The sequence below is a fragment of the Marmota flaviventris genome, chromosome 6 (assembly GCF_047511675.1).
Source record: "Marmota flaviventris isolate mMarFla1 chromosome 6, mMarFla1.hap1, whole genome shotgun sequence".
Classification (NCBI taxonomy): Eukaryota; Metazoa; Chordata; class Mammalia; order Rodentia; family Sciuridae; genus Marmota; species Marmota flaviventris.
In genome coordinates, this window is record NC_092503.1 from 27,539,266 (window position 1) to 27,559,641 (window position 20,376).

Sequence of the window (20,376 nt, forward strand, 5' to 3'; positions counted from 1 at the left end):
TTTTTGATTATCTTCTGTATTTCTGAAGTGTCTGTTGTGATATTGCCTTTTTCATCCCGTATGCTAGTAATTTGAGTTCTCTCTCTTCTTCTCTTCATTAGCATGGCTAAGGGTCTGTCGATTTTATTTATTTTTTCAAAGAACCAACTTTTAGTTTTGTCAATTTTTTCAATTGTTTCTTTTGTTTCGATTTCATTAATTTCAGCTCTGATTTTAATTATTTCTTGCCTTCTACTTCTTTTGCTGTTGTTTTGCTCTTCTTTTTCTAGGATTTTGAGATGAAGTATGAGATCATTTATTTGTTGGTTTTTTCTTTTTTTAAGGAATGAACTCCAAGCAATGAATTTTCCTCTTAGAACTGCTTTCAATGTGTCCCATAGATTCCAATATGTTGTGTCTGTGTTTTCATTTATCTCTAAGAATTTTTTAATTTCCTCCTTGATGTCTTCTATAACCCATTGATCATTTAGTAACCTATTGTTCATTCTCCAAGTGATGCATGATTTTTCCTTCCTTCTTTTATCATTGATTTTTAGTTTCATTCCATTAGGATCAGATAAGATGCATGGTATTATCTCTACTCTTTTATATTGTCTAAGAGTTGCCCTGTGACATAATATATGATCTATTTTTGAGAAGGATCCATGTGCTGCTGAGAAAAAAGTGTAACTGCTTGATGTTGGGTGTTATATTCTATATATGTCAATTAAGTCTAGGTTATTAATTGTGTTATTGAGTTCTATAGTTTCCTTATTCAACTTTTGTTTGGAAGATCTGTCCAGTGGCGAGAGAGGTGTGTTGAAGTCTCCCATGATTATTGTATGGTGGTCTATTAGACTCTTGAACTTGAGAAGAGTTTGTTTGATGAACATAGCTGCACCATTGTTTGGGGCATATATATTTATGATTGTTATGTCTTGTTGTTGTATGGTTCCCTTTAGCAGTATGTAGTGTCCCTCTTTATCCCTTTTGATTAACTTTAGCTTGAAATCTATTTTATTTGATATGAGTATGGACACTCCTGCTTGTTTCCGAAGTCCATATGAGTGATATGATTTTTCCCAACCTTTCACCTTCAGTCTATGTATGTCTTTTCCTATCAAATGCGTCTCCTGTAGGCAGCATATTGTTGGGTCTTGTTTTGTGATCCATTCTACCAGCCTGTGTCTCTTAATTGGTGAGTTTAAGCCATTAACATTTAGGGTTATTATTGAGATATGGGTTGTTCTTCCAGCCATATTTGTTTATTTCTGTTACTAAACATGGTTTGTTTTCCTCTTTGATTATTTCCCCCCCTTTACTGTTCTACCTCCCACTGTTGGTTTTCATTGTTATTTTCCATTTCCTCTTCCTGTAATGTTTTGCCGAGGATGTTTTGAAGAGATGGTTTTCTAGCTGCACATTCTTTTAACTTTTGTTTATCGTGGAAGGTTTTAATTTCATCTTCCATCCTGAAGCTTAATTTCGCTGGATACACAATTCTTGGTTGGAACCCATTTTCTTTCAGTGTTTGAAATATGTTATTCCAGGATCTTCTAGCTTTCAGAGTCTGTGTTGAAAGATCAGCTGTTATCCTGATTGGCTTACCCCTAAATGTAATCTGCTTCCTTTCTCTTGTAGCTCTTAAAATTCTCTCCTTATTCTGTATGTTGGGCATCTTCATTATTATGTGTCTAGGTGTGGATCTCTTATGATTTTGCATATTCGGCGTCCTGTAGGCTTCTAGGATTTGGGATTCTGTCTTATTCTTCAAGTCTGGGAAGTTTTCTCATATAATTTCATTGAATAGATTGCTCATTCCTTTGGTTTGGACCTCTATACCTTCCTGTATCCCAATGACTCTTAAGTTTGGTCTCTTTATGTTATCCCATATTTCTTGGATGTTCTGCTCATGGTGTCTTAACAGTCTTGCTGAGTTGTCTATGTTCTTTTCAAGTTGAAATACTTTGTCTTCATTGTCTGATGTTCTATCATCAAAGTGTTCTACTCTGCTGGTAGTATTCTCAATTGAGTTTTTAAGTTGGTTTATTGCTTCCTGCATTTCTAGGATTTCTGTTTGTTTGTTTTTTATAACCTCTATCTCCCTATATAGTTGATCTTTTGCTCTTTGGATATGTTTATGTAATTCATTGTCGAAGTGATCTTTCATTGTCTGATTTTGCTGTCTAATGTCTTCCTTGAGACTCCAGATCATCTGAAGCATGTATATCCTGAATTCTTTATCTGACATTCCATCTGCTGCAGCTATTACCTCTTCTAAAGTTGAGTTGACCTGCATTGCTTGTGGTCCTTTCTTTCCTTGTCTTTTCATACTGCTCGCGTTTCTTTCTGCTTGGTGAATCTGTTGTGTTTTTGAAATTTTCCCCCTATATATTTATATTGCTCTTGTATAGTTGAAAAGTCTCCCTTACAGGGGCGGGCGGCGGCTGTGCTCCTCCTCCAATTGGGGTGATCTGTCTACCACGCCTGCGGACCCCTGGGCCTGTTCTGCCGGTCGGTCGCAGGTCTGTCTACCTTGCAGGCACGGGCGGCGGCTCTGCTCTGCCCCTACCATAAATAACCAGGAACGCAAAGGTTCTATAGTTCTCTAGCATCACATCTCTAAAGTTTTTCTGAACAGGCTGAAGGCATTCCCACTCCTCTTCAGTAAAATCAATGGTTATATCCTTAATGTTAACAGTTCCATTTCTAGGTTCTCAGGAGTCGGGCCTGCTTGGGATCCTCAGCTCCTGCACAGAACAATCTGTGACACTGAAGTGTGAAACTAAATTCCAGCCAAATCTCATAATTTCTTTCTCAGAAAATTATTTATTGGTGAATAGACAAGCTGTTTATTTTTGTACTTCGATTTTGTATCCTACAATTTTACCGTATTCATTTATCAATTTTAATAGTCTTTTTTTTTGTCATTTATGTAAAAATTTATTTGACCAAAATGTAGAAAAAGTGATACTATTACATATGATACAGTCGCAAGAATCTAAAGAAGAGTGTGGATTTTATTCAGCTGCACAATTTGCTAATGTATCTCCTGGGTAGTGTGATGCTTAATAAATAGGAGTGAGGGGCAGGGGAGTTGGATAAGCTGGAAGCAGGGTGAATTTAGTCAGAATTGTAAACTCAAGTTGGTCCCCACACTGTTGGGGAAATGTGGAATGTTTCAGCTCTGAGATGTTAACCGAGAAAGCAAAAATAAAACAAAGCCAAAATGTGCAGCCCCTGCCTAAAAGTTCTCCATATCCAGTTTCATCAGGAGTTTCTTGGTCTTTTATTAACTTGGTCCCAAAGAAGGAATTCAAATCTTGGCTAATTTGCCAGTCCCTGAAGGATGGAGATGAAGTCAGGCCAAATTATTTTTCTATATCTACTTTGCTGCCAGAGATTCCCCTTCTGCCCAACATGTTTGTTGACAGAAAAAAAAAAAAAACAACTCTTCTGTGTAATTTATGGATGGCTAGCAGTCTTTTTGATATGGCTGACCCTAACAGGACTGTACTGCACGGTATTCCTGCTCAGGTATGGCCCCAAGAGCCGTCAAGCTTGGGTCATTATTAGAATAAGACACTTGCTCATCAGAGGACAACTTTAGAATGAAAGAAAAATGTAGTACATAGCATCAAGGATTATCCAGGCAATTCCTGGGTAAATATTATGACTATTTCCCAAGCACTGTCAAGCTGACTGCTCCAAGGATATGTATTCTGCACAGTGGAGTGTGGAGAAGGGCAGGACGACTATGTTTATCTATGTGTGGTTTATGGTTTCCCACGTTGGCTCTTTTTTTGGCTCTGGATGGGAAATCCCCACCCATTTTATTGTGATGGTCCCTAGCCTCCTGTAACCTGGCCAACAGTGACCCAGAACCGTTACACCCATTAGCATCTTAAATCAACCCACAACTAGACATCGGAGCTTATTCTTGAAAGGTGGGGTTGACTATATTCCCAGAAACCAAAAGCCCTCCATCTGAAGGGAGTGTGCTCAGTATGAAACGCCCTGCCTACCTTAGGAATAAATGCAACTTAAGGATAAAAGTAGAGCTGAGAAAGCTGGTGCCATTTGGAAATTTAAAAAAAAAAAAAAAAAGGAATTAGATTTAACTGGTGCCCAAAGCTTCTCTGATACAAAATATTTGGTCACATATTCATAATTTGCTTGAAATCCCAGCAAAGCGAAGATGCAATAACAAAAGAAACTTCTTACAAAAGAAGAGAAAGACATGGAGCTCTAGAATTTCTGTTGGAACAAGACTCTTCCGGTTCTGGTTATAAACAATTAAGTTCATTTAGTGTCTGATCCAGTGTCTGATGTAGGCCCACGTTCTCCTCTTTGGCCTGGGCAAGTTTTTCTTCCAGGTCGTCGATCGTCTTTTCCAGTTTGGCCACTGTTCTCTGCAAATTCAGCCCGGGTCTCGGCCTCCTTCAGCTTGTCAGACAGAAGTTTAATTTCTTCTTCATATTTATCCTCCTTTTCAGAGTACTTTTCAGATGCAGCCTCAAGCGATTTCAGATTGTTAGTGACATTCTTGAGTTCTTCTTCCAGGTCCCCACATTTTAGTTCAGACACCTCCGCACGCTCCTCTGCCCTCTCCAGCTCGCCCTCCAGGATGACCAGCTTCCGAGCCACCTCCTCGTACTTGCGGTCGGCCTCCTCCGCGATGTGCTTGGCCTCTTTGAGCTGCATCTCCTGAATCTCCATCTTCTCCTCGTCCTTCATGGCGCGGTTTTCTATCACCTTCATTCCCCTCTCGCTCTCATCCGCAGCCTTTTCTGCCTCCTCCAGCTTCTGCAGGGCGGTGGCCAGCCGTTCCTGGGCCCTGTCCAGCTCCTCCTCCACCAGCTGGATGCCTCGGTTGAGAGCTGCCACATCACCTTCGGCTTTTTCGCGCCGCTCGCCGTCCAGCTCCCGCTGCAGGTCCTGAGCGCGGTCCTCCGCCTCGTCCGCCTGCTGCTGCAGGGCCTGGATCTTGCGTTTCACCGCCTCCAGGGAGTTGAGGCCGGCCATGGCGCGGAGGCGCGGGGGCGCACGCAGCGGGCGATCGGCTGGGCTCTGCTCTTTAATAGTCTTTTGGAGGAGTCTATTTTTTCTATATATAGAATCGTATCACCTGCAAAAAGGAATAATTTGACTTCCTACCTGTTTGTGTGACTTTTCTTTCTTTCTCTAGCCTAGTTTCTCAGGCTAGGTATTCTAGTCCTAAATTGAGTAAGAGTAGTGAGACACCCTTGTCTTATTACTGATCCTGGAGGAAATGCTTTTAACTTTTTCCTATTTGCTGGTGTTGGCTCCATGCTTGTCTTTATTATGTTGAGGTACAGTCTTCTATACCTGTCATTTAAGGATTTTATCATGAAGAAATGTTGAATTTGATCAGATGTTTTTTCTACATCTGTAGAGATGATCGGGACTTTTCTCTTTATTCTATGGATAAGATGTATTTTGTTAATGTACTACATATAATGAACCATCCTGGCATCCCTGGGATGAAACCAGCTTGATCAGGCTAAATGATCTTTTTGTTGTGCCGTTGAATTTGATCTGCTAGAATTTTGAGAATTTTTACATATATGCTCTTCAGGGATTCAGTCTATAATTTTTTTGTACTTGTTCCTTGTCGGGTTTTGGTAATAGGATACTGTTGACCTTATAGACTGTGTTTGGAATGGCTCCTTCTCTTTCAGTTCTTTGGTATACTTTGAAAAAGTATTGGCATTAGTTCTTCTTTAAAAATTTGGTAAAAATTCAACAGTGAAGCATCTGGTCCTGGTTCTATAATTCCATTTTGGTGGGTCATGTGTATCCAGAAGTATATCTGTTGCTTCTACATTTTCCAGTTTGCTAACACATAATTTTTCATAGTAATCCCTAGTGATCCTTTATATATCTGTGGTATTGATTGTACTATCTCCTTTTTCATCTCTAATTTTACTTAACAAATATCCTTTTAAATAATGAAAATCTAGGTTGAAGTATTAGAACAAACAACTAAAATTTAGTACTAGTCACTTTGAGGCCACTGTATGGTAGCTCAAAGTCATGTAGTTCATTTTATGCTAATTTGTATTGTATTATTTGAAAAGTAAAATCCTACTTAGTGCCCAGAATTTGAAATAATGCACATTGTTTTTAAAAGGCTGAATTATGAAATGGACCCCCATGGGACTTCTCATAGTACTGGTATTTATTATGTTATAATTTTGTATTTTACTATTGTAATGATTTAATTTTTCATAACCTATAAATAGGGAGGATGCAAGCATTTATTAAGTAGTAATTTTTACAGTCACTATTCCAAAGAAGTAGGATGGAAATTAGAGCTACTAAAATGCCATGCAGATCATGTATAACTAATTAAAACAAATGAAAAAATTTTTAAATGCCATGAAGGAAACCAAACACCACCATAATATGTAGAGCACTGTTAATTTTTAAGAGGAGAAGATGGTGGGGGATAAAAATGTGCTGTGAAAATAAAAAGCAGCATTACAGGGACACGGTGGTGCTAATAGAGATGTGTGCTCTGAACCAGATCTTTCCCATGTTTTATTACTCTTTGTATCTGGTTTGCAATCAAGAGGATTTTATTCCAGCACAATATTCCTCTGTGTGTGCCTTGAAATAAGCACTTGTAACAGAAAAGTCTAAGGTATAGGGCTAAATTATTTTAAGAGTTATAAACATTGCCAGAGTTTATTTCTCAAAAGAGATACTTTTTAAATCCTTCTTTTACATTTTTAACAGAAAAGCATAACCCTAAGAACACCCTATATTTGAGGTTGTAAGGAAGTCAGTATGAAAACTATTTTAACTATGTTGTATCATGGCAGTATAGTTCCAGAAAGTTTCAGAATTACAGAATGGGAAGAATCAATTCCTGTCTAGGATACATATCTAATTTTTCACTCACTGACTATAACTTCTGTTCCAGTGTCCTTTAAAACTCTGATCATATTAATTACCTAATGTGTAAGGCTATTAAAGAAAAGGGCTGAGATTTTTGATATGCAATAGCAGTATTCCATCTTAATTCTAATGTTTTATTTTTCCCTTTCTTTAGATTTTGTTTGGATTCCAGTTATTGCTGTGTTCACAGTCTTTCTAGTATTTATCATACTATGTGTATGTGCATGTTGTCATATTAAGAAGAATCCATTTAAGAAAAAAAGCAGAATGTTACCCAAGTCCTTGGTAAAGTATTTAAATTTTTTTTATTTATAGATGCTAAAATGTAACTTGAATCTTTTTTGAAAGGTTTCTTCAATTTTGTTTGTAAAGTAAAATGATGTTCATTATCATTCAGCAGAATGTGACATGCTGAACATTGTTATATTGAATCTTACTATAGTACTTTACATTGAAAAGTACTCAATCTCCACATATCCAGAATCATATGTTTTTTACTGTTCACCAGCTGCTGCTTTTGTTCTTGATACAAAAACACAAACGAGTCTGGTGAGGAGCTTAAAGTCTAGTGAGAAAAAAAGATGAGAACACGATTGGTGTGCTGTGTGACAAGTTCAAAGGCAGAGGCTTACATAGGAGCCAGTGAGGACACTGGCCATCTTTGGGGGTGGGGTTAGTTGTGGCTTTTCCAGAGGCAGAAATAGCTGAGCAGTCTTGAAGGACAGTAAGAGTTTATCCAGCTTCTAAGGCACAGTATGAGCTAAGGTCCAAAGTCCAGAAAGCCTGGCTTTTGATTATAGTTGCAATGTAGAAGAGAGAAGGCCAAAAATTGGACTCTCAAAAGAGTTTGACACTTAAATGTCCAACATTTCAAAGTCATAATTATTTGTATCAAGTATGACAGGAATAACACCTGTAATGTTCAAAGGGCATATTGAAATTTGCAATAAAAATACTACCTTAAAGGAAAGTGGCTAAAAATTATCAACAGTTAGTTGACAATTCATATATGAATTATAATAGTTATCCTTACTAGGAATTAAGCAAAAAGACACCTTGCAATGTGCCATTTTAAACTCACTAGAGAAAGAAAAATAAACCTAATGATCCAGTAATTCCAGTAGTAGTACAAGTTATGTGTACAGGGGAAAAATAATGTAGTCTTAGTGGGAAGTTAAGCCTGCAGGGTGTACAATATGGTAGTACCGTAAGTCTGCCATCCCTGTAAAGAGTCTTTTATTCTAAGGAAATAATTTCATAAATGAAAATACATGTGAAATATTCAACATGTTCTGTAACTGGCAAAAATTGGAAATAATTTAACATCTATTAAAGAAATTATCTATCAGTATAAATTATATAAGCCAGTGAAAATTATAATGATAAAGAAAATTAATGAAACTTTTATATAAAATAAGTAGTTGGGTCTGGGAATGTGGCTCAAGTAGTAGTGCACTTGCCTGGCATGTGTGAGGCACTGGGTTCGATCCTCAGCACCACATAAAAATAAAATAAAGATATTGTGTCCACCTAAAGCTAAAAAATAAATATTTTTAAAAAATAAGTAGTTGTATTCCCATTACATATTTAACAAGCATACATATAGGAGGTGATGTACAAAAAGCAATAATACTTCGGTAAGATATTAGATGACTTCTTAAAAATCCCCCAAATTTGCTTATCATGTCAATATATTATTTTTCATTTAAAAAAGAAAGATAAAAGCAACTATCTGATTCCATTATACTATTCTAAATATGCCATGGTAGCCCATGACCTTTAGGCTTTTTTTTTTTGAGAATTGGCATTTAAGTTTAATAATTTATTAATTTGCTATCTTTAATCACTTTCTCTCCCTTAGCTTTCTGTGGTAAGAAATGCCACTTCAGAGACAAAACCTGAATCAAAATATGTATCGCTCATCACATCATACCAGCCATTTGTCGTAGAAAATGAGACGGTGGTCTGTGAAGAGCCATTGTCTCCAGTAACAATTCCAGGCATACAGACAGAAGATAAACCAGGAAAAGTAGAACACAGAAAAGAACCTTCTAGTGAAACACAAGTGGTGACTACTGAAGAAAATATTTCTGACCTGGCCCTGAGCAGCCCTATGTCTTCAATAGAGAGAGAGAATTCTCTCCATTCAAGTAGTAATCTGTCAGCACCCTGCAGCAGCACCTTGAATTCCTATCACTCCAGGAATGGTTCTGATAGTGGCCTCGTGGGATCAAATGGCTTCGTATCTGAATCAGAATTACCCCCAAGTGATACAGCTGAAATAAAAACAGAAGGACAAATATCCACAATGCTGAGAAATGCCCCTACCTCTTTTGGTTATGATAAACCACATGTGATTGTGGATCTGATTGTGGATGATGGCTGTAAAGAGTCTTTGATTGGTTATAGACTCACAACAGATTCCAAAGACTGTTCATAAGATCATCTAAGATGCACCAAATTTTGAAGAATCTCATTTTTCTGGATGGTTTTCTGCTTTGGATTTGGGAAAAGACCATAACCTCAGAAATTGTATCTTTGTTGATATTAACCAAAGGCAGTATCTTGGTTGAGATAAAGATCATTGGAACCCTTGCATTTGCTTTGAAAACCAAAGACTCTTCTTTAAAAAAAAAAAAAAAAAAAAAAGGACAAAAAACCTATCATGGCACTTATGAACCTTTTATTTAGGTCCTAGCAATATCAGCGAATACTCTCCATTTACTCCTGCTTCCTACTATAGCAGGGGTGCTACATTCCCATCACTTTAAGGGATATAATGACACAATTATGGACACAATGGTGCAGGCCTATAACTGCAACAACTCAGGAGCCTGAGGCAAGAGGATCGCAAGTTCAAGGCCAGCCTCAGCAAGTAGTGAGGTCCTAAGCAACTTAGCAAGACCCTGTCTCAAACTAAAAATTAAAAAGGGCTAGGGATATGGCTGAGTGCTAGAGACCTTGCCTAGCATGTGCGAGGCCCTGGGTTCAATCCCCATATAGCACAAACCAGAGCCATATAATGGTGTTTTGTCTTTTCTGTGCCTCATTTGTTATTTGTTTTATAGTATTAAGTGCTTAACTCTCTAACCTTTCCAGGATTGTATTTAAAATCTAATTCAAACTAATAGAATTACTACCATATATAAATAGAAGCATATAGAGTTTTTTATGGAACATTGCATTTAATGTTTTTTTTTAATAAAATACTTTTTAAAACTTATTTTTGGTATTTATTTATTCAAGCACTTAGTCTTTTATAGTTGACCAGGGTTTTTTTTACCCATTGTTTGTTTCTGTGCATTAATGCTATAGAATTATTTTCAAATTGTTTATAGCTGACCTTTAAAACAATCCTAAAAATAATTACTCTTTTTTTTAAAAAAAATGGCCTTTTATATCTATCTTTTAGTATATAGCACCCAGAATGCAAAACCCAGCTCTAAGTGCTTTGGGAAGAAAAGCAGATGTCACTGTAGAGCTTGAGGACTGAGAAGCCTTTGGCAGAAGGGTGGTGTTCACAGACAGCCACAGGAGGGAGGAAGGAGCCATGAGAAGTGTGTGGTGTGGAGAGTCCCCAGGGAGGGGGAAAACCAAAAGTTGATATCTGTATACAGGAATTCTTGGAATCATTAAATGGGTAGGAATATTAAGACTCACAGGAATTAATGGCCAACAAAATTTTTAAAATAATTTACATAAACAAATTAACAAATAAGCCATGGGAAAATTTTTCTCCTCACTTAAAAGTACAAATTAAAATGAGATGCTATTTTATTCTATTTGAGTGGGGGTGATAGTAGTAAATACTGGTATAATTTACAGTGAAACTAGTATACTCATTTTGGGGGTAATTTCTTGTGAATTGCTTTTCAAACTGTTATATAAGTACATGTCACATTCTATAAAAGTATAGATCCTTTGACAGACTTTCATCTCTTTTATGAGAAAAGTATTTTTAAAAATTCTTAAAATGGGAAAAAAAGCAAAATTGAAATAGCCAAGGGTAAGGTAATAGTCACTGCTCTCAAAGGATTATACAAATGTGTACTCCTACCAAATGTGAATGAAATACCTATTTTTATGCCCTAGCTAATTCTGACTGATACCAACCAGTCTTTGTAGGTAAAACACACTTTAATGCTTTTGTTTGTTTTTCTTTAATAATTAGTAATGTTGAGCATTTTATAAATATATATATATATATATATATATATATATATATATATATATATATATATATATATATATATATATATATATATATATATATATATATATATATATATATATATATATATGGTCTTTATACTTCCATGATTTAATTAACCTGGTCTTTTGTCCATTATTATCTAAGGTGATGCCTTTCTTACTGATTGTTACCTTTATCTGCCTCGAGCTACATAAAATTTATTTTATAATTTCTTGCCTTTTGACTTAAACTCTTTCCACACAGATGTTTAAAATGTTTATAAAGTGAAATTTATTTATTGTTTCTTTTCACTCTTAAAAAGTCCAGTTTTCCCCAAGAAATACATTTTCATCCATGTTTTTTTCTGGTATTTGGGGAACTCATTGTTTTCATTTTTACATTTAATTCTTCATCTAAATTTTGTTTTTAAATAAAAATGAGATAGCTTATTTTGTCTTAGAAAACTAACTGGGCACAGTGACACACGCCTATAATCCCAGGGACTGGAGAGGCTAAGGCAGGAGGATTGGACATTTTAAACCAGCAACTTAGCAAGGTCCTAAGCAACTTAGCAAAACCTTGTATCAAATAAAAAATAAAAAGAGCTGGGGATGTAGTTCAGTGGTAAAAAGCCCCTGGGTTCAGTCCCTAATACCACAAACAAACAGAAAGCTAACAAATTGCAGATTAATAAGAGAAAAAAAGGAACATACTCTTGCATTGTAGTTTCTAAAAGACTGCTTGTATGTACAAAAATATTATTGTTACATACTGTTTTTGTATTAAGCCAGCATCTAAACTATTTTCCTCATGATTTCCAATTGACTGGTTTTCCCAGTATACAACTGTATCATCTATAAGTAAGAGTAATTTGGCATTCTTATTACCAATATTATACCTTTTCTTTTATTCCTCGTTTTCAAAGATGATGAATTGGTGTTATGTATTTCCCAAGAGCAATCAACCAACCCTGGTGACTGGGTAAATTATTTCACCCTCAGGGGGAGTTAAATTGAACTCCCTATACCATTTAAGAGGCAGTATTTCCATTGTGTTAACTAATTTCCTACATAATTGTGTTTCTTGATAAGTAACTCATGTGAGTGGCGAGAACATGAGGTGAAGGGGTCATTCTATAAAATGGGCCTACCATGCCAATCCCCACGTGCTTTCTTTTAAAAAGCAATTTACCTGCAGCCATGCCTGGCTTAAGTCAATAGGATATGCTATATATCTCATCAAACAACCTGTTACAGGAAAAAAGTAGGCTTACTCCTCCCTGCCAATAAGAACACAAGTTACCCTGAAGTGGAAGTCTTCTGTAACCTTTATAAGACTCAAGGACTCAAGGACACAGGATGATTAAGAGCAAAGACTCCACCCATGCCTAAGAACAAGTTCCAATTTGAATCAATCAGCCAAAGTGACCCAGAGTTGCCTTAGATCCTCAATACATCATTATAATAGTAAAATCTCCCCTTCATTGGGTAAGACCATATGCAGTGGGGACTTGAAAGTCTGATACAATCCTGCTGTCATTCAGAAGTCAAGGGTGGACTTGGGCAGTATTCTGGAAACTTTCCTGGGACCCCCCCAATAAAACAGAAGGGCAGGAGGGGTGCACCATTCCCTCTCCTATCTAAGAAGACTCTCCCTTTTTCCTTTCCCCATCCCTTATAATCAACTCATGCCTACTACTCTGAGCAACACATATGAAGTCTTTCTGGCATGGTTACAAGAACTGGTGACTGAGGACATTTGTGATCACATCAACTCCATGAATGGCCTCGCTCTGTAACATTTGTATTTTTTCCCTTACATTATTGCTGGTTGCCAGAAACTCATGTTATTGCATCATCATTTCATGCCAAATTAAATAATTGAAGATCACCGCTTGTGTCAAAATTAAGGTACTTGTTCTTGTGCCTACTAAGAATGTAAGTGGATGACTTAAATACTGAATGCTAGCTTTGTTCACAGTCTTTGATTAGCTTCACTGTGTAGTGTACACTTCCTCTGCTTTGGACCCTTCTAGGTCTTTATATTCTGGAGCTTGAACACTTTTCATCACTTTCTACCAGAGATACCAATCAGGAATGAATGAATGCATGAATTTACAAACTAATGAAGACAGGAGGGACATGAATGACCATCAACCTCTGCTATAGGCAGATGCTTGATGAAGTTTCTCTCACTGACCTTCATAGCTATCTGGTGGGGCTGGTATTGTACAGCCTTAAAATTAAGGTTAAGAATAGAATTATGTCAGGAAGAGGATGCCCTAATTAGTTACACAAGTGGAAATACTATCTCTTAGAGCCAAAAGGTAAAGAGAATTTAATCCTGCACCCACAAGGCTCAGTGATTTACCCATGGTCACCAGGCTGTCAATCACCTTTTCCAAGTAAGGAAATGAGGGACAAGAAAGTTGAAGTTTTCCTTTAGGTAAACTAGAAACAAAAGAGGTGTCTTGGGAATACAACTCAGTAGGAACTAAGAATGCAAATTAAAGAGGCAGGGCTGGGCCTTGAGGAGTTGAGGGGAGGGGGGTCTCAGGGCTGGGACAGGTGAAGCCCAGAGACTGAGCCTGTTGAGTTGGCACATGGACACCTGAGGCCTTGATGGTTCTGGGGCAGGAGCTCTGCTGGGAGATGGGTTAGGCTCATGAAGAGATAGGATGGAGAAGAGAGGAACCTTTTGCTTGTTAAAATGAAACCCCTATTTGTGAAAATAATGAATGTTTAAATGGACTTAACTGAGTACAGAAACCCCAGAAATCAAATGAAGTTATTAGACATCTGGTTTTGTGTGGCATTTGAAGAGGGATGATAAATAGCATTATACAGGCCCTTGAATGCCAGGATGGGGACAACTTTGCAAGTAGATAAAGCTCAGAAAACTATATGTTGAGGGATTTAAACTCAGGTTTCACCTTTCTCAAAAGCCCATGTTTTATCCACTAAGGTATGACATCTCTAATTTCTTATATTAAAAAGCACCTCTAGACCTTTCACTTATCTTTTAACAATATGAATATATTCATGCTTTGTTTAACTTTGACCACCTGATAGACACATCCAGAAATAACTGTAGGTGAAGTTGGAAATAAAATCTAAATAAGTTACCTATTGATTACTCATTTACTCATAATGCAACACTTTCTTAAAGTTACTATTTTAAAATACAAAAGGTATTTTCCTTACTTTGTGGTTCATGAGAACTTTCAAATTTTGTTTGGAAACTCAGTGTACATCTTGTTGGGCTGATATATACCGAAACAGTTGCCTGGCCACATTTTATCTTTGTTCTTTTTAAATTATTATCTTTGTTCTTCAATAGTCATTTAGCAAGTTGAACAGTAAATGATAACCCATCTCTCTCTCCTCTCTCCCAGAAAGCAAAACAATAAGAGGATTTCCAAGCTGGGCAAAATGGCACACCTGTAATCCCATGTACTCATGAGGCTGAAACAGGACGATTGCAAGGTTGAGGCCAGCCTCTGCAACTTAGCAAACAATGGTTTAGGAGAAACCTAATCAATAGGTAACTTATTTAGATTTTATTTCCAACTTCACCTACAGTTATTTCTGGATGTGTCTATCAGGTGGTCATTGCTGGAAATGTAGTTCAATAATAGAATGCTTGCCTTACATATGATATGCAAGACACTTGGTTCATTCCCCAGTTCTTAAAAAAAAGGAAAATAGAAGAAATTTTAAATTTAAAAGAAGATAAAAATGAGACAGGAAAAATATTTTAATTAGACTATATGACTAATTACAAATCTGGTTTCTCAAAAAAATGTAAAGATAAATACTGAGCTAAAAAATAAAATAATAAAGCAAGGAAGAAAATATCATTACTCAAAATAGTAAACTATACAAGAGAAACCACAGAAATAGAAAATTAATAAACCATAAAGGGATAACTTGCTCAATTCTATTCAAGTAAATATAAAAGCATGAATGAAATGGATGATTTTCCAAATAAAATAAAATTTGCAGAAACTAAAGCTAGAGGAGAGAGGAGAGAAAAATCTGAACCAATTACCATAGAAAAATTGGATTGAGAAAATTCCAAAGAAATGCTCCCAGAAGCACTACCACTCTCCAAGAAAGCACCCAGATGATTCCTTTGAGAAATTGCTCTAACTCTTAAGAATCAGATAATCTCTGGGTCAAACAAGTTAATTTGTCCAGCTGAAACGTTGGTTGCTGTGTCTCGTGAACTTACACAGGCCATTGTTGCCCATTCAGTTCCCTTTTGGTGTCTGAAAGAGCCATAATGACCTCATGGACCAGGACCCCCAACCCAGATCATAAAAATCAAGCAAGCATCTTCCAGTTCTCTTAGCTTATATTGGGTAAATGCACACCAGCAGCTAATGCACAGTCCTTCCCACTGACTCACTAAATTTGCGCCAAATGCTCTCTGTGGGCCCACCCTCACCCTACATGGGGGAGAGAAAGCAGAGAACAAAACACACAATGACACTGACCTCATAGAATTTATATTCTATAGACATAGACAGCAGAAACAAAATAAAACATGCCTATTAAATGATGCTAAGTGTTACAGAAACAAGCTAAGCCAAGAAAGCCTGTTGTTAGGGACAGGGGGTGCCTCTATTTGGGGTGGTCAGGAGGAATCCACTGATGAGGTCATCTTTAAGCAAAGATTGAAGGGAGTGAGGAGTGAGCTTAGACAGCTCAGGAAGAGAATTCAACAGAGGGGACCATTCTGGGTGGGGATGTATCTGGCATGTTCAAGAAATGGAAAAAAGTCATCCAGGCTGGAGTGAGTTCTGTAGGTTAGGAGTGTTCTAGATTAATTTATAGGAGATGGGGTTAGATTAGAAAGGGCCGAGTCAGAGAAGTTTCGCTCTCAATCTGAATGAGATGGAAAGACATTGTAGGGTTCTGAGCAAAAATTCTAATTTCACATTTAAAAGGAACACTGTGCCCATAATGCAAAGGACATTGGCAGAGGCTGGGAGACCAGACAGGAGGCTGTGGCCACAATCCATGTAAGATATCATGGTAGCAAGGACTCAAGCAGTTGCAATGGAGAAAGTGAGAATTGGTGGGATTCTGGTTATGCCCTGAAAATCTTTCCAGAGTCAAAACAATATACACAAACATACTTGTATGTGGACCTAATGATTGGTGATAACCAGTAGAGTTTTCAAGGTCAGTCAAAGACATTGGACAGAACAATCAATGCAAAATCAATAGTCTCTTATCCAGAAAACTATGAACAAAGAGCAGAAAGGGTTAACTTAATGAAACTCTAAGTCTTTTGAGTGAAGGTTTTTAAATAAGTAGTTGATTACTATTACAAATATCACAAAACGCTTGGGACCAGAAGTGTTTTGGAATATTCAAAAATACAAAATGTGATATCTTGGGGATAGGACCCAAGTCCAAACACAAAATTTATTTATGTTTCATATATGCCTTATATATATTCCCTGAATGTAAATGTATTATAACATTTTTAGTGCACCTGCGTTTTGACTATGATCCATCACCTGAAGTCAGGTATGGAGTTTTCTACTTTAATTCACATCAGTGTTCAAAATGTTTTAGATTTTGGAACATTTCATATTTAGGTTTTCAGATCAAGAAGACTCAGCCTGTTAAGTGTAAGTGTTCATAGTCCAAAAATTTATAGAAATTAAACTTGAATTAGTCATTATGCTTATTGTCTGATTGAATAATGAAGTTCCTTCTTTTCTAAATTCTAGTCCACAAACTATTATGAATTGCAAATCCTTATTTCTAGAATGCAGAACTTGTTAAAGGTCATGGGCACTACTCAGGGGAGTTAGGAGGGCCTAATAAAGAAAGGAATGACGTTGTTGGTGGTTTTGGTTCTATAGGTTTTCCTTGAGTTTGACATTCTAATTATAATTCAAGGTGAACAGATACTTCCACATCACAGACTGAGGGAAAGGATCTGGTACAAAAACAAGAAACTCAGTCAATCTGATTTCCCTTGGTGAATACCACCATCCTGGGTACCCACTCTTAAAAACTTTCCTGATGGAAAATAAGGAACATATGGCCCTTTGCCACCACAACCTGGCAGTTCCATGGGTTGGCTCTGCCATATTGTTCATTTCTGCCTCCTGATTCCTAGCACAGTGCCTGGCATCCAGCAGATTCTCAATAAACATTCTTGTTGCATAAATAAACAATTAAAGGAATGAAGGGCCAAATCTTCTTTGACATCATTCTATCCCTTTATAGAATGAATATTACAATAACACACAAGTAATTTTATGCTATCCCTCAGGCCCTTGATGAAATTTTATCCCTCACCCCATTTGCTATAGAGGCTTGGTCAAGTTTTCATAGCCTCTCTGTCTTGGCGTCTTCGTTCATAATATCAGGATAATAATACCAAGTTCCCAGTCTTGTTGAGAAGATTAAGATGATGCATGGAAAGAACTTAACACAGAGCCCCATAATTATTACGTAATATTATTGACATCAAAATGGCATTAGAATTATTCAAACGAGTATTATAAAGATGGCATCTTGTAGATAAACTTTTAAAATATTTCCTTTGTCTTGAAAAATTATATATAAAAGCAGAAAATACAGTGGACCTCCAAGTACCTAATATCCAGTTTCAACAATTATCAGCTTGAGGACAGTCACCCACCCCTATTCTCAACCTTTGTTATTTTAAAGAAAATCTCAGAATTTATGCCATTTCATTCTTAATACTGCAATATTTTCTAAAAAATAATAATAATAAAATCCTATGTCACAACTAGAAATAACTAATGATGATTCCTTACTTAGATGAATTGTTAGTTTGCTGAAGGCACAAGTAGAACAGAAGAAGAAAATGGATTCTCTCCAAGGCAGAGGCTTGGGTAAGTTCTCTCCAGACACAACACAATGGAAGAACCCATTGTCAAGGTCAAGGTGGACTCTCTACCCTACAGGGTATAGGTGGAAGGCAGGAAGAAAGCCAAGAATGAAGTCTGAATCCAGCATTCCACACTAGAAGCAAGGCAAAACAGAAGTCCCCTGTTAATTATGATTTTCTTTTTACCTACACCAAATAACATAGCATTTGAAACAATTCTGTACAAATTCTTCTGCTTTCAGATTAGTGGGGAAATAGAACTTGATCTTCTCTTTTCATCTACCTTGAGGCACTGTTGGGTTCTATGTAGGTTATTATATTATTCAGCTCATGGAAGGATGATAGGACTGGTTTGGCTTCTAAAACTGGAGAGCTCAAAAGCTCACCCTTTTGGAGAATTCAATTCTTAAATATTCTACATTCTTCCCCCTTCTTTTTTTTTTTTTTTTTTTTTGCTCTTATTTCTTCTACAAAATCAATAACTCATTAAAAGTCCCAATTTCATTATCTGCTTCTCTACATGTAAAATCTTGACGTAATATATTTCCCCTTTGTTCTTAACTGGAACTCAAAGCAATATGGTATCATCAAAATAAGATCCACTGGTATTGAAGATATTGAACACCAATAGTTGAAACCCAGACTATCAGCCCCCACTTAAAAAAACAAGGTCAATGTAAAGTCTAGAACTGAGTGGGGCAATATCAGCAAGTGAAGGAGGAAGCCAAGCAGGCCAGAAGACAAGGCACACCAACCAGGTAGAAAGTAACATAAGATATGCTGCTCATTTCTTCTTTAAAAGCACAAGTTACCTTATAAGCAATGACAGCTTTAGCTGGGGGGAGATAAGGATCTGGATTGCAGAAGTTTGACACAGCATGAAGGTGTGTATAACACACCTGGTGTTACACACAAACCGTCCCATGCAGCTCTGGTTACAGAAAGTGTGGGTCACAGCTGTCCCAAGTAACTCTGGAATTTGTTATATGACACTGGTGATAGCTGTGTCCACTGGTCTCTGAAAAAACCCCTAACAAGCTCTGTTCCCAAACTGGTCATAGTTGAGGCTTTCTCTGCAATGGCCCCAGTTTCCCACAAAGCCCCAGAGTCACAAGCCCCCAGTATCTACTTTGCTCTCCTAAGGTGCTGGATCATGGGATTGGGGATAGCAGAGAGGGTCCACCCATGGGAAAACTCCTCTTCTGCTCCTTTCTTTGTCCTCTCCTTTCTCTACAGACTGCCCCTCTCCATCAGCAGCACTCACCCTGACCTTGAGCTCTTCTACACCTTCCCCTTCCCTTCCCAAAGCTCTGGTCTTGGCTAATCTTTGTGATGGAGGTTGGGGTGAGGTGGCTTTCAAGCCACTCTCTGAAACGGTGTCTTTCACTTAAGAAGAAGAAAGTGAAAGAGGAAAATTGAATAGAGTAACATCCCTGACATAACTCTTTATCATCCACATCTCCAGCCTCCACTAAAAAGAAGCTTCCAGAAAGCAGGACAGTGTCTGTCTTACTTGCTGCTGGGAACAGTACCTAGTTTATGGCAGGGCAACAAATATTTGTTAAATGGAAATGAATGAGTGAGTAAGTAAGACTCAGCACCATGTATTCCACACTGAAGGGGCTATTCTATTAAGAACTTGAAAAAGACCAATTGCCTACAAAGACAAAGAAGCCAGATGCATTTCCTCTTTTGACCTCAAGAGCCTCTTTTAATAACAACAACAAAAAAAAATCTTCATGACTTTCTTGTGTTTGGAAGTATAATTTTAGTGCCTCTAAAAATGTGTGATAGAAGAAAAATGGTAAGAAAAACAGTATAGTGAATCATGGGCAAATAACAGATGACTTAATCCAGTCGGATTTGAAGGAGATATGAAACAGATCTGATGCAGTTCACAGTGACTGAGCTACATGCTGATTCACACTCATTTCTCAAGGGCATCTTGGTTTGACAGGTTTTATCCAGGTTGCTGGAACCCAGAGTATGGGAGTGGAAAAGGGAGCGGCATTAGTTTAGTGGGACCCAAGGCCACCAACAAGAGGGGACCAGTCATAATACAGCAGGAAGCCCTTTGGAAAGTCAAAGAGTGCAGGAAGGCCTGAGGCATCGGAGTTAGGTTAATTGGGGAGCTACCAAAAAAAGAAGAAAGAAAAAGATGGAAAGAATCAGTAAGACTCCACCTTGTGAACAACTGCCAAAGGCCCTAATAGCTGTAATCACGAAGCACATTATTCAAAATCAACTTATTGGCCCAATCCTGGTCCCTGTCAGTCTCTCTTTCTTGCAACTTGCAAAGTCCCTGCCCCTGCCCTCAGGATCTGCTAGCAAAGCTCCAACAAAAACGAGCTTCTACCAAATGTGACTTATAGCAAATTATCTTTTTTACTATTTTTTTT

General features: G+C 37.3%; 1 protein-coding gene and 1 pseudogene across 1 annotated transcript in view; one reads left to right on the top strand and one right to left on the bottom strand.

Annotated features, from left to right (window-relative positions):
• Ifngr1 (interferon gamma receptor 1) overlaps window positions 1-10,126 on the top strand; it is a 34,848-nt gene extending 24,722 nt beyond the window's left edge. The window contains exons 6-7 of the mRNA XM_027938419.2: window positions 7,058-7,188; window positions 8,765-10,126. Coding sequence (XP_027794220.1) covers window positions 7,058-7,188; window positions 8,765-9,343 — 710 coding nt within the window. The 3' untranslated portion in view covers window positions 9,344-10,126. The remainder of the gene's footprint in view (window positions 1-7,057; window positions 7,189-8,764) is intronic.
• LOC114095244 (tropomyosin alpha-4 chain pseudogene) lies at window positions 4,091-5,049 on the bottom strand (annotated as a pseudogene).
• Window positions 10,127-20,376: the final 10,250 nt, after the last annotated feature.